The sequence below is a fragment of the Melospiza melodia genome, chromosome 5 (assembly GCF_035770615.1).
Source record: "Melospiza melodia melodia isolate bMelMel2 chromosome 5, bMelMel2.pri, whole genome shotgun sequence".
Taxonomy (NCBI): Eukaryota; Metazoa; Chordata; class Aves; order Passeriformes; family Passerellidae; genus Melospiza; species Melospiza melodia.
Genome location: NC_086198.1, coordinates 92231779 through 92245534, shown reverse-complemented (window position 1 = coordinate 92245534; position 13756 = coordinate 92231779). Strand labels below are relative to the sequence as shown.

Below are 13756 nucleotides of genomic sequence, written 5' to 3'. Positions count from 1 at the left end.
AACACACTGAAGTGGAGCAGTGACAGTGGCAGAAGTGAAACCCATTTTCATTTGGTCGCTGCTGCTCTAGTTTGGTTTTTTTGGGTTTTTTTTTTTTTTTTTTGCTCATATTTAGCTTTGTTAAAAGCCTTACTCTGCACTATCACCATCTGAGGGTTTGTTTGAGGTTCAGCTGGAGCAGGATGGGGCTGAGATGCACAGGGTGTGTGGGTGTGTCACAGGGTGTCCTGATCAGCACTGATAACACAGCTGGAGATGCAGACACCTGGCCCTCAGAAAGGAACCCCAGAAAAGGGTTCTGAGGACCCAGGTGTCAGTGCCAGGCAGAAAGGAACTGTTGATTTTTGAGCTACAATAGCTCAAAATTTGAGCAATATCCTGGCTCCAACAGTTTTGTATTTAAATCCACAGCTCAGAAATCCATCTGTGGGAGGAGTGAAGAATATCCTGTTGCTGTCCAGTGCTATAACTTGCTGGAGCTTGATCCTTGGGTTGCTTCCTGAATGGTCACTCCCTGTTCTCATCCCTCTCCCTGTCCCTACTCCTTCACACACAAAAATCCCAGCCAAAACCACCGCTTGACTCCTGCATTATGTGGATCTGTCTTAAAACCAGATCCTGCTTGCTTTCAAGTGGATAAATCTCTGCCTGGGGCTTGGCAGGTGTGGGCTGGGATCTGGTGGAATGATGGGCAGGAAAAGCCAAGTGAAACCTCTCCCAGCAGGAACAAGGATGTTTCCATCACTGTGATTTGCACCGGTGAACAGAGCAGGGAGTGGCAATAAGGTGGGATATGGGTTTGGGACAACCCGTGTCCCTTGGTCAGACAAGGAAATTCTTGAATTTGACATTTGGCAAGCAAAAAGCACGATATGGGACATGGGATTTATTTCTCAAAGTTTTAGGAAAGCACAAATTATAAAATCCTGGAATGGTTTGGGCTGGAAGGACCTTGAAGACCATCTCATTCCAACACCCTGCCATGGCAGGGACACCTTCCACCATCCCAGGGTGCTCCAAGCCCTGTCCAGCCTGGCCCTGGACATCTCCAGGGATCCAGGGGCAGCCACAGCTGCTCTGGCCACCCTGTTCCACTGCATTTATTCACTCCCAAAATGCACAGGACACAGCACAGCCTCTTGCAAACTCCTGGTGTGTGTCCCACCTGCTCTGTTCATGAAGTGGATCAGATTAAGACCTTCCCAAAAATGAAACCAGCCCCGATCCATCAGCAGGAGTTGCCCTTGAAGCATTTTGTGAGGTTCTGTCCCCAGTGCACTGCTCAAAACCTCGTCTCCATTCCCCTTCCCAGCTGCTCCCAGCAAACCCAGGCTGTGCAGAGGACAACTGGTGCTGCAAGTGGGTTTTTTTCCCCCCTTCAGACTTTTGTTTATTCATTAAGGAAGTCAAAAGAGGAAGAGGAATAGAAAGGTTGCAAATGTTTTGCTTAGAAATGAGACCTCAGTGACTGGGCTGCACATTGCCCTGTGTGGGATACGTTGGGCAGCTCTGGTGGCCCTGGTGGGAGCTCAGGAAGACCCAAGGTGCCCTCCCAAGGCATGCTCAGGTAGGGTCACAGCTTGTTTGTGTGTCTGCTCACATCCATATGGCCCAGGCTTCCTATGGAGACGGGCTGGGAGAGCTGGGGTTGGTCAGCTCATTGAAGTGAAGGCTCAGGGGAGAACTTCCAGCACCTTCCAGTGCCTAAAGAGGCTCCAGGAGAGCTGGAGAGGGATCTGGGGCAAGGTCTGGAGTGACAGCACAGGGGGAATGATCTCTGCACTGGCAGAGAGTAGGTTTAGACTGGATATTTGGGAAAGGATTTTACTCTGAGGGTGCTGAGCCCTGGCACAGGGTGCCCAGAGAAGCTGTGGCTGCCCCTGGATCCCTGGAATGCCCAAGGCCAGGCAGGGCAGGGCTTGGAGCAGCCTGGGATAATGAAAGGTGTCCTTGCCCATGGCAAGGGGTGGAACTGGGTGATGTTTAAGGTCCCTTCCAACCCAAACATTCCATAATTCTGTATGCCAGTGTTTGACTGTCAGATCTTCACTCATCAAAGCCTCTCACTTGGAGTTCTGCATCCACTGGCTTCCCAGAGCCTGGCTCTTAAAGATGCAGAAATCCTCCTCTGCATCCCGGGATTTCTTCTCCCAGCTGCATCACTTTTCTTTGCAAAGGATGCCTCTTTTCAAACAGCTTTGCCCTGTCTCTTTGCACATTCCAATGTAAAAACCAGCAAGGTTAAATTTTACAGGCACCAGGAGATGTTGGGGTGCTCCTGCTCTGGGATCAGGCACCAGCCCTGCATCCCATGCACGGGAGCAGAAAATGCCAGGGAATGGCTGCTCTGTGCACACAGAGAGGGCAGGGCAAGGAAAGCAGAGAGCTTTGCCAAGGGAAATGGGCCTGTTACACACACAGAGTGTTTTCTTTGGGTGTTTGTTTCCCAGCCCTTGCCCGGGATGCAGAGCTGCCTTTGGGAGACTCAGCCCGCCGGGTTTATCTCGGGGTGTGGCTTTGCTGCAGGCTCTTATCAGGTGTGTCCTGGTGAGCAAAGCCATTCAAACAAAAGCCTTTCACCTCCATTTGTGCACAGTTCCTGAGCTTGGCCAGGGGCTGCTGTCTGCACCAGGGTGGGATTGGTCCACAATTAATGTGTCTGCAAGAAAACTGAGGGGGTTTTTGGTTGTTAATACTTTTTTTGGAGATGGAAATCCTAGGGTGGATTGGTACAAATGAATGAGGTTAGAAACACCAGTGAGGCCACATGCAAGGACCAGGACCAAAATTAATTAGATTAGAATTACAGAATATTAGAATTACAGAACCATTAATGTTGGAACAGACTTTTAAGATCACCTGTAGAAGGAGTTGCCGTGGTTTAGAAGAGTAGCAAAGCTTTTCCTCCTGGAATCTGCTGGCTTGTTCAGCTGTCAGGAGAGAGCTGGATGCTTTCCTTGCTCTCAGCTGCTCCTTTAGCTCTGACAGGCTGTTTGCTGGGATGAAAGGAGAGACACCAACAGCAAAACTGTGAGAGCTGCAGCGTTTGTTGCTGTCACACCTGCGTGGTGGCACTGCCAGCACGGCAAACAGGCAGGTAGAGTAAATAATGCTCGATTTTTTTTTTTTTTTTTTACAAGAAAGGAGATAACAACTGGATGCTGTCCCATTTTCAGCCTAGGAATTGTTTGCCAGACTTGAATTACAGGAATTGCTGTGGTGAGGCAGAGCAGCTCCATGGGCTGGAGCTGGCAGGGCTGGGGGAGCCCTGGGCCCCGCGTTGTGCTCCCGTCAGGAACGATTAAAGGAGCTGTTTGTGATGGAAACAAAACCAAATTGGGCTGATGCTTTAAGGGGAAATAAAACAGGGAAGAATACTTTATTGAGCTTGTTTATTAAATCTTGCTGTGTTCCCTTCTGAGCAGCAGAAACTGTTGGAGCTGCTGGTGCAGCCAGCTCGTGTTTTGTCTTTCCCTTTTTTGAACTTGATTTGGTGTGGAGAGGCTTTGCACAAAACCTTTTCATATCCCTTTGGCTTAGTTGCAATCCTAAACTGATCTGCTGGTGACAGACTAAAACTAATTATCACTAAAGAGTGCAGAGAAGAGGTTTTTAAGCTCTTGTTTTGATAAGATGGAGGGTGTTCAGAGAGGCTTGGGAATTACTGGGTGTTAGGATGCTGATGTTGGCCCATGCCAGGATCCATATTCCATCACAGAGAGGGAGAGAAGAGTTTGCTTTCACTGCTAAACTACTTAGAGAAGGTTCTGCTTAAAGATGAGGGGGGAAAGCCACCACCCAGCTGCTCATGCTCCAGGGGAGCAGCAGAAGAGCAGAAGGAAGCTGAGTACAGATATTTTTTCCCTTTGTATCTCACTAATTCCTTTGTCCCTGCAGCTGAAGCAGCTCAGTTCTGCTCCCTGCTCCAGCTGGCTATGGGGCATCTCCCAGTTCCCATGTCCTTCTGCCTTTTTAGTGTTTCATCCTTCCACCTTTATTGAAAACCATTCAGTTCCACACCCTGCCATGGGCAGGGACACCTTCCACTATCCCAGGCTGCTCCAAGCCCTGTCCAACCTGTCCTTGCACACTTGCAGAGATGGGGCAGCCTCAGCTTCTCTGGGCATCTTCTTCCAGGCTTCCCCTGGCTGGTTTGGTGTTTCACACCCTTATTCTCTGAGCAGTGATGAATTTTTGGTGCTGTACAGAGCGTATTGTGTTTGCTCTCACCTGTGGCACAGTGAGAGTTACCAGATGGTTTGCTCAAAGTTGATTTTTAACACTTCTAGTAGTAGTAGCTCCGTGCTTGCTGCTCTTCTGCTGTATGTTTTTTAGCCAGGCAAAGTGCCAGCACGTCTGTCAGAGGAAAAACTCCTGGCTGGATCCTGGAGAATAAACCAACCTTGAATTCCCTCTGCAGGGAGAGACCTCAATTCCCACACGGAGGATTTTCCAGCATAATGGTCCCATTTGGTAAATTAGTGACCAGTTTTAGAAGGAAAATTGGATGAGTTTGGGAGCATCCCCTGGTGTCCATAAGGAGGAGGGAGATGTGGTGCAGCACCAGCCCCTGGAGCTGGAGCTGAGCAGCAGCAGCAGCAGCAGCAGAGCCATTCTCTGCACAGGGACACAACCACAGCCCTGCAGGATACCTGTGGGATAGCTAAAGAAATCCAAGTTTTGGCAAAAGCCCCTGAAGGTCTTAATAAAAATCCCTTCATAGTTACCTACTCCAGGTAGACCTGCCCTGTGTATGGTGATTTAATGATTTAACCAAGGCTCTGCTGCGAATTTTGGGGTGTCCTGTGCAGGGCCAGCAGTTGGACTCAATGATCCTTTTGGTTCATCCCCAGCTCTGGATATTCTACAATTCCAGAAGGAAAAGCAGTCACTTTGCAGTTTATTTGTTCCTCCCATATCCTTGCTCATTCCATTGGAAAGATTTAGGGTTTTGTTTTTTTTTTCTTTTAGAACAGGGATCATCAGGTAACTCTTATGATACCTCCCTGATCCCAGCAACCATTCCTACCTCTGTTGCAATTCAGGTGGAATTGGAGTGGCTCTGTTTTTATGTTTTTCTTCACATAGATTTGATACAAAGTGCAAGAGATTTGGGTCTCTTGCTCTTTATTTGCTTTACACACACTTCAGGGCTTTGTTTTTCCAGCAGCCACCTATAACCCCACCTGTTTGGTGCATCAGCTTAGGGGGAGTTTAGGATGTGATATTTAGAGAACAGAAACCAGCATTCCAGAGGAAGCAGATCCCACCAGCTCCCCTCACCCCTTCTCCTCCTGTTTTGGGTTGCTGTGAGGCTGTGCCTGCCCCAGCAGGATCCCAGAGGAGCTCCAGCCTTTTCAGAGGCAGCAGCTCCCTCACAGAGCCGTCCCACAGGACTGTGGCAGATTGCAAACACTCTCAGCACAATCACAGCAGCCCAATTAGCATAATGATGCTGCCTAATTTATGCACAAATTGCCCTAATTTATGTGTGTCGATACATGTGATTAAACCAAGCACAGGTGGAACAGGGTTTGGTCTCACCCAGCCAATGAAGCACAAAGCTTCCCAATCCCAAAATGCGTGAAAAATCCAAAAATTCCTTCTTTCTATTACTAAAATATGGAGCTTTGTGTTGTTTTGCTCTGGCAGCATGAATGGGGTGCAGGGCAGGGCTCAGCTCATGGCAGGAGGTAAGAGAATAAAGGATTCCTGGGCTGAGATTTGCATGGATTAAAGGCAGCTTTAATTTGCCTTGATACACTTGGGTTTCAGGTGGATTAACAGGCAGTGGGATTTGGGGCTGTCTAGCCAACAAATAATACCTGCCTTCCTGTTATTTTCATTATTTTAATAGGGGATGAAGGACTCTGGAGCTGTGGGCCACCTTTGCCAACCCCTGATCTTGAGCATTTTTGTGTGTTTTAACCATTTTTGTATTTTATACCATTGATATTCCCAAATAACAAAACTGCTGTCATCATCTGAATTCCCAGAGCATTTTCTCAGCAGGGTTCTTCCAAAAAACCCCTCTCAGACTGTAACCTTGTATTCCTCATTTTAATAAAAGAAATAGGTGATTTTTTTTTCCATACAATCACAAACTGGTGATCTTAAAGATCATCTTGTTCCTATTAATCTGTCATGGTCTCCATCACCTGTGAAATTCTCTGATTTTCCTGCACTTAGCACCATCCAAAGCTGTGCTTGGAATCTGTCAGCCTCATGAATGAAGGAATAAATTGACCATGAAAATATTGACAGCACATTTGCTTATGCCAACTTCCTGACTGGGTCCCATAAAATTTACCTCTTTGTTGAAATGCACAGAGCTAACCAATAATCCCATCCTAAATCTCAGACACTCTACCAGCTACTGGGAAGAAAATGAAGTCTATCCCAAAAATTAACTCTCTCCCAGCCAAAACCAGGACAAGCTGGGCACAGCACCAAGCCTCTCTGAGTTGGAGAAGTTTTTGGGCAGCTCTCTCAGGCACAGGGTGGGATCCTTGGGGTGTTCTGCACAGGGTTAGGAGTTGGACTCAGTGATTCTGATGGGTCCTTTCCAGCTCAGGATATTCCATGGTTCTAACCATCCTGGAGGACACTTGACCCTGAGTCCAATGGTCTTTTTCATAACTGGAATTTCTTTCTGAATCAACTTTTGATTGTCAGAAATACCTGGAGCAGGTCAGTGTTGGATTTCCCAGTGCTACCAGGGTTAGAAAACTGAATTTTCATGGTAGAGAATGAAAGTTCCTTCCTATATCTGGCATGTCTTCCTTGCCATTGGTGTGCTGTAACAGCAGGTTAAATTGCTTTCATCCAAATGCATTCAAATGGTTTAGAAATAATAATTATGAATTATTATGGTTTTCCCAAGGTCAGTGGGTTACATGGATGGCTTTCCACACTCTGATGGCACCAGATCCTCCTGATGCAGATTTTGGGAGGATTATCTGGCAAGAGGATTTCACTGCTGGCACATCATGGCGCAGTGGGGTCAGGGAAAGGCAGAGGAGTGGAAAGGATGTGTGGGGCTGCAGGAGCCAAATGTGGGACACAGCTCTGTGCCACTCTTGCTCCTTGGCAGTCACACTTCCTCTCTGCACGGAAACTGGTTTCTGAGGCCAGTGAGTAATTTCTAAGAACAGATGTGCATGTAAGACACTCCCGGGAGTGTGTACAACATGAGATGTTTCTGCTCTCATACTCGAGTGCCTCACCATGCTCTGTACCTGTCACAAGGAGTGAGGGCTGTGACTCACTGCAAGTCACACATCCCAAATTCCCCTCTGCTCCTGCCTCTGCTCCCTTTTTGCAGCCCTCTGAAGGCACAGCCAGCTCACGCACGTGCCACTGGCATTTATGAGCTCTCTTGTGTTCCTTGTGCCTCTGCATTTGCTGGGTTTTGTGTGCACTCCTCTTGCAGGCCGTGCTGTCCTTATCTTGTGCAAGGAGCTTTGGGAAAACTCAGCTTCATTGCTGATTCCCTTTGAACTCTCAGATGGTGGGAGTTGGAGAAGAGGAGGCTTTGGGGAGACCTTCCAGCACCTAGAGAGGCTGAAACAGAGCTGGAGAGGGACTTTGGACAAGAGCATGGAGTGATGGGATGAGGGGAATGAGCTTAAGCTGTAGGAGAATAAATTTAAATGGGATATTAGGAAGAAATCCTCGGTTTGAGGGTGATGAGCCCTGGCACAAGTTACCCAGAGAGATTGTGGACTTCCCATCCCTGGAAATGCCCAAAGCCAGGTCGGACAGGTTTGGAGCAACCTGGGGTGGTGGAAGGTTTCCCTGTCCATGGCAGTGACACGACTTGATCAGCTCCACAGGTCACTTCCAACCCAAACCATTCCATAATTCTGTGATTCTCTTTCATTCAGCACCACCCAAAGCTGGGTTTGGAATCTGTCAGCCTTGTGAATGAAGGAATAAATTGGCCATGAAAATATTTACCCAGGGAGATTGTGGACTTCCCATCCCTGGAAATGCCCGAAGCCAGGTTGGGCAGGTTTGGAGCAACCTGAGGTAGTGGTAGAAGATCACTGGACTTGATCATCTCCAGAGGTCCTTTCTGACCCAAACCATTTCATCATTCTGTGATTCTCTTTCATTCAGCACCACCCAAAGCTGTGTTTGGAATCTGTCAGCCTTATGAATGAAGGAATAAATTGGCCATGAAAATATTGACAGCTCATTTGCTTATGCCAACTTCCTGACTGGATCCCATAAAATTTACTGCTTTGTTGAAATGCATGGAGCTAACCAAAGGATGGCAGGATGCACAGGGAGGAGAGGACAGGCTGAAGGCTGGACTGAATTCCTGTAGCCCTCAGACCCCTCTGCCCCAGGACAGCAGCTCTGAGAGGTGTTGGGAAATGCTGGATCATAAGGAAGAAAATGCAAGTGGGATGTGGGAATACCAACGAGTCTGGCACATCTGGGGTCACTCATTTAGAGCCAGAGCCAAGAGAAAGCAAATATCTCAGCTGTTCTCCAGCTCCCTTAAAAAAGAAGTATCAGGAAAATAACCCAGCTTTCCTCCTCCCTGGCAGGTCCAATGTCTTTAATCTGCTCTGTCTCACAGCTTCTCTTACAATGGAATTGCTGGTGGTCTGCTCGGGTTAAGCAGCAATTCTGGCAGGCTTCAGAGCAGACATCATCTCCAGGTCTCGTTGCTTTGAAGCTCCCAGTTCTATCACACTCACCTAGAACTAAATCAGATGTTTTTTTCTTCTCAGTGGAGGCAGAAAATCAGCCCTGTGAGCCCATCTGATTGCAGTGCTGAGGCTTGTCTAATTGAACAAGTGCTCGAGTCAACACTTGAGCAGGATGGAAAACAATGAGGAGATCACCCAGGGATTATGTCTGAGCTCCACAGCTCCTGGCCCTGACAGAGCAGATGGCTGGGTCACATCCTGCCCAAGGCTGGCCAGCAAAGATGTCGATAGGAAAAAAAAAAAATTAAATTAATTTGGTTTAAATGTATTCAACTCGAAATCTACAGGTGCCTCAGGTCTCTAATTCTGTGCTCAGGTCTCTAATTCTGTGCTTTAGAGCAGCAGCCCAGAAGATGGGATTAGTTGGGGGTTGGCTCTGCAGAATCCTGCAAGGAGCCCTGCTGCTCCTGCTGCCTCAAAGCTGATGTGGGCAAAAAATATTTTGGGAAGGGGAACTGAGATGCAGGGACTGGAGACGACTTGGCTGGTCCTGTAAAAGTGGGGAACAGCCAGGAGCAGTGTGGGCATGGCAGGTGAGCTGTGAGCCCCGTGGTGTGACTGGGCTGATGGAGCCAGGAACCCAAACCCAGGAGCTGGTGGGGAGGGAGGTGGTTTGTGCAAGTGTGAGGACATCACAAACATCCCTGCAGGTCTCCAGCCTGTTCCTTATGGGATCACACTCGATCCTACAGCCAGAGTCTGTATCCAGAGAGGTTTGGGCTGGTGGCTGTCCCGTGGGTATGTGGCCACCAGAAATCCTGGTGACCTCCATGTGGCTTTCTGTCCCCTTCCCTTGGGGTGGGAGTGAATGAACACACAGAACTGCTTTTCCCAATGCCCAAACTACTTCTGTCTGGGGGAATACACCCTCAGAAGAGCCCTCACTACAACAGCAATTATCTATTCCCTCTAGCTCTGGACCCTCCTACATTTTATTTGCTTTTACCCAAACAGCAGTGCATCTGTCAGGCCAAGCTGAGAATGTCAGAGTCCCTTCATCTGCAGCTGCTGCTGCTCTGTAATTCCCTCCTGCCACCTCTTCCCAAAAGCACTTTTAACCCTGGGAATTCCCAGTTTTGCTCTCGGTACTTAAAAGTTATTTTCATTTTTTTGTGTGTGTCTGTAGCTTGAGCAATAATAAAAAAATTGCATTTTGCATCTGGTAAAATGGAATGGAATTGCCTTGTTGGCAGCAGTAAAAATGCTGTTTCCCTAAGATGTTGCTGTATTTATCTTCTTTGGTTCTAAAAGCTTTTTTTGTTTGTTTGTTTCCAGGGGGCAGCACTGGAAGAACCTTTATGGGCTCCTAATGAAGTGCAGGTGGACGATTGACTGATGATAATTAAGGTAGGAAGAGGTGCTGGTAATTTTGGCATCTTTTTTGTCCTGTCCTCGCAAATAAAATGGTGCTGGCCAGTGGCCATTGGTTTATTTTGGGGTTCAGTACACAACCATGGCTCTATGGCCAAGCAGTAACTTGTGCTAAAGTGTCCCTTTAAACACAGATGGAAGGGAAATCTTATGTAAGAACTACCTGGGAATGTAACTAAGTGGAAAAAATCTGACTTCCTCCCCCAGAGGATAATAAGGTCTCTGTTGGTGCAGAGTTGGAAGGGACATGACTCTTATTTGAGAGCACTCAGCACAGGGATTTTTTTGTTCTGCTGAAACCCAGTGGTTGGGTTGGAATTCAGGTTCTAACTTGCAATCTCAGAAAAAAAAAGAAGAAAACTTGAACTAAAGATATATTTTATTCGTTTATTTTCATCATCTCGAGCGTCTGTGGAAAGCTGGTCTATCTCCAAATGTGGCAAGAGAGTGCTCAGTTCTTGATGGATGAAACAGAGGAAAATCCCTGATTTAAAAGCAGTAAACTGTTGTACAAACTTGGAGAAGGAGATACAAATGTGAGCAGAGCTGAATGGATTTATGAGTAGTTTTTGTGCTGCTTTTTACACCTGAATTCTTGCCTTGCTGGGTTGTTTCTGCTGTGGTGGTTGTGCTTGGAGGCATCATTAGGAGGCTGAGATGGTCGCTGCTGGTCTCTGCCTCCTCTTCCTGAAGCAAAGAGGGTCACCACTCCCAAATATCTACTGGAGCAGAGGCTTTGCTTCCTCTCACAGTTTGGGTCTTCACTTCTGATTAGTGGGTTCAGTTCATGGCTGCTTGGTTTTTGGTGTCAGCAGAGAGCTGTTGGAAGGAGAGGGGGAAATTCAAGCTGCAACAAGAACAAATTCTTTGAACGTGGTTTTACCATTCTCCAGCCTATTCCTGCTTTTTGTTTGGCTTGTGATAAGATGCGCTGCTGTGGAATTTGCTTGGAGCAGGGATTTGCATGAATTATTGTTCCTTGCAACGTGCACATGTGTTCAAACCCTCTCCCTGTGCTCCATGGTACCCCAGCACCCCTTTGGAGGAGGATTTGTGTGCTGGGGCGCAGTGATCAGCAAAAGCCAAGTGCTTGGGGGAAGGAAGGCTGCAGTGATCAAAACAAAGTGCTGAAATAAGGGGGAAACTCCTCCAGGGCTGTGCAGCAGCATTGGGATTTGTGTGTTTATTCTGTGGGCTGACTTTATCCCAGCATGATTTTATAAAAGCAACATCCTCCTGTTAGGGAAAAACTCAGCGGTGCTTGGCCTCTTGCAGAGTTCACTTTTTATTTAGGAGGTGTAATGGCATCAGTCACAGCTGCTGACTGATGTAGTGTGGCCCAAAATTATGTACAAGACGGGAGTAAACAGTCATTGGGGATGGTGTCTTGATTCTGCACTTGGAGCTTTTCATTTGAAAGGTTTCCCCCTTCTCCTAAAGAGATCTTTCTGTAAATCACTAATTAAGCAAATGAGCTACAGTGACATCAGTCTAACTCCAAAAAGAGCTGGTGTTTTGGAGAAACCTTCAAGCTGCAGACTCTCAATTATCCAATATTTAAAATTATGGTGTCTTAGAGGAATATAAAAAGCAAGGAAAGAATTACTGGAATTTCGGGCGACTTCAGGTTTCACATACAAAATCAAGTTTTTTTATGTAATTCTGAATTCTACACTGATGTCTGGTGTCCTCACTAAATTTGACTAAATCTGATGGCATTAAAAAATTTGCTTGCAATCATCTTACTTCCTTTTTGTAGAGAGTAGAAAAGGTTAAGGCAAAAACGTTGAGATGTTAATCCACAATACTTTGTGCAATGTATTTATTTTCTGAAAAATTGACTTTGAAGGGGAAAACCGGGGGAACTTCTGCCCCCAGAGCATCAGGGGCAGGCATGAGTGGATGTTCATCTGCAATACTTTGTGCAATATGTTTATTTTCTGAAAAATTGACTTTGATGGGGGAAACTGGGGAGAACTTCTGCCCCCAGAGCATCAGGGGCAGGTGTGAGTGATGGGAGCATCATTTGTGAGGTCCTGGGTTGGGAAGAGCACCAGTCTGTGTTGAAAGCAATCAGAGCAAGGTGCTCAGTGTGATGGAGCTGTGGCATTGTGTGGAGCTGTATTTGAGTGTGCAAAACTCTGCCAGAGCTGCTGAAAAGGGCAGAAACCATCAGGGTGTGGAAGGGATCCTCCCTTGACACCAGTGCCGTGTTTTTGAGAGGGGGAGCGCTAAAACCACAGATCTAATTTCAACAAAGCCCATCCAGAGCCATCCACAACCTCTGCACCATCCATATCCTCCTCCAGCTGTGCTGCCAGCAGGTTTTGGGGAGGTGGGAGCCACGCTGGGGTGCCCTGGATTTGCAGAAGAGCTTGACAGGTGTGGTTTCCTCCACCGGTTCCCCGAGCTGTTGTTTTCGGTGCTAGCCACAATAACGAAATGTCTTTCCTGAGAGACAAGTCAGTAATTGTGGTTGGCTCCTTCCTCTGGTGTTTGTTCTCTCAGTAACTTGAAAGGTTATTTATCACCAGGGTGCTGCTGGTGCTCCCCTCCAGCACGGTCCCACAGCTTCTCCCTCAAGGATTGCTCCTCAGAAAAGTGCCACAGCTTCGTCTTCTCCTCAGGAACGTGCAGTGCTGACCAAACTTCATGAGATGACAGGAGGTGGTGGGTCAGGACTCATCCCAGCCCTGCACTGCTTCATCCTGGTGGATTTTGCTTGGATTGGCCAAAGTGGTTTTTCCCCCACTTGGATTTGCAGTTTTGGTCAAAGCCACCACCAGCTGCAGTGCTTCTGTGCCCTTTAAAGATTGCTGTCACATTTTGGAACTTGCTGATCCTTGGAGTACGTTTTGGAAACACAGAGTTTGCCCAGAGACCATAAATCACAAGTGAATGATGCTCCTAAATCCCACTGGCACTTCTCCCCACCTCTTTCCTGTGAAGCTTCAAACTTCTACAGTGAAATTTGATCCTGCTGAGGTGAGCTGACCTGGCCTAAAAAAACACCCTGGGATTTGCAGGGACTGCAAACCCTCATTCCCATCACACACCTCCAGCACTGGGTGGTTGAGCTGAGCATGGAATGGGGACAGGAAGGAGAAAACTCCTTGCAGAAACCACTGCAGGCAGCGTGTCAGGACCTGCAGCCCCTACCTGGAGCTGCTGGGTATAAATAAACACATCCACCCTCCTTTTTTCTGACAACTGCCTCCCTGAGGAGTAATTTATTTTTTTTTTTCCCAGTAGCTTGTTCTGCAAGCAGGTTTCCTCTTGCAGGTGATTAGGAAAACCTCATTTTTATGTTAATTAGGAATAACGATCAGTGCACAGACATCAACTGCTCTCACATCCTTCTGAGACTGCGATTTTTATTGAAATTCAGTCCTGAAAAACCGAAACCAGCAACTGATGTACCTGTTGCCTGAACAGATGGGAAACTGCACCAAAGGGGTGGTTGTCTCATAAAAAACATTGCCAGGGTGTAGCAACCACAGGTTCAGCTTTCAGGAGGGTTGCAGCTGCAGTCAGTTTAGGTTTTTAGTTGTGTTTGCTTGCTAAGTTTGAGGGCTTCCTTAACAACTTGTCTCCACTGAGATCAAGCCATGTTAATTTAGTTAATTACAGCTAAGCTCAGCTGCTGCTGGCACTGGTGGGCC

The 13756-nt window shown here is 47.3% G+C and overlaps 1 protein-coding gene across 2 annotated transcripts in view; it reads left to right on the top strand.

Moving 5' to 3' along the window:
* Positions 1-13756, top strand: part of PTPRA (protein tyrosine phosphatase receptor type A) — a 132305-nt gene that overhangs the window by 52723 nt on the left and 65826 nt on the right. For both annotated transcript variants that reach the window (XM_063157872.1, XM_063157873.1), the window contains exon 3: positions 9999-10070. In XM_063157872.1, coding sequence (XP_063013942.1) covers positions 10059-10070 — 12 coding nt within the window. In that variant the 5' untranslated portion in view covers positions 9999-10058. The remainder of the gene's footprint in view (positions 1-9998; positions 10071-13756) is intronic.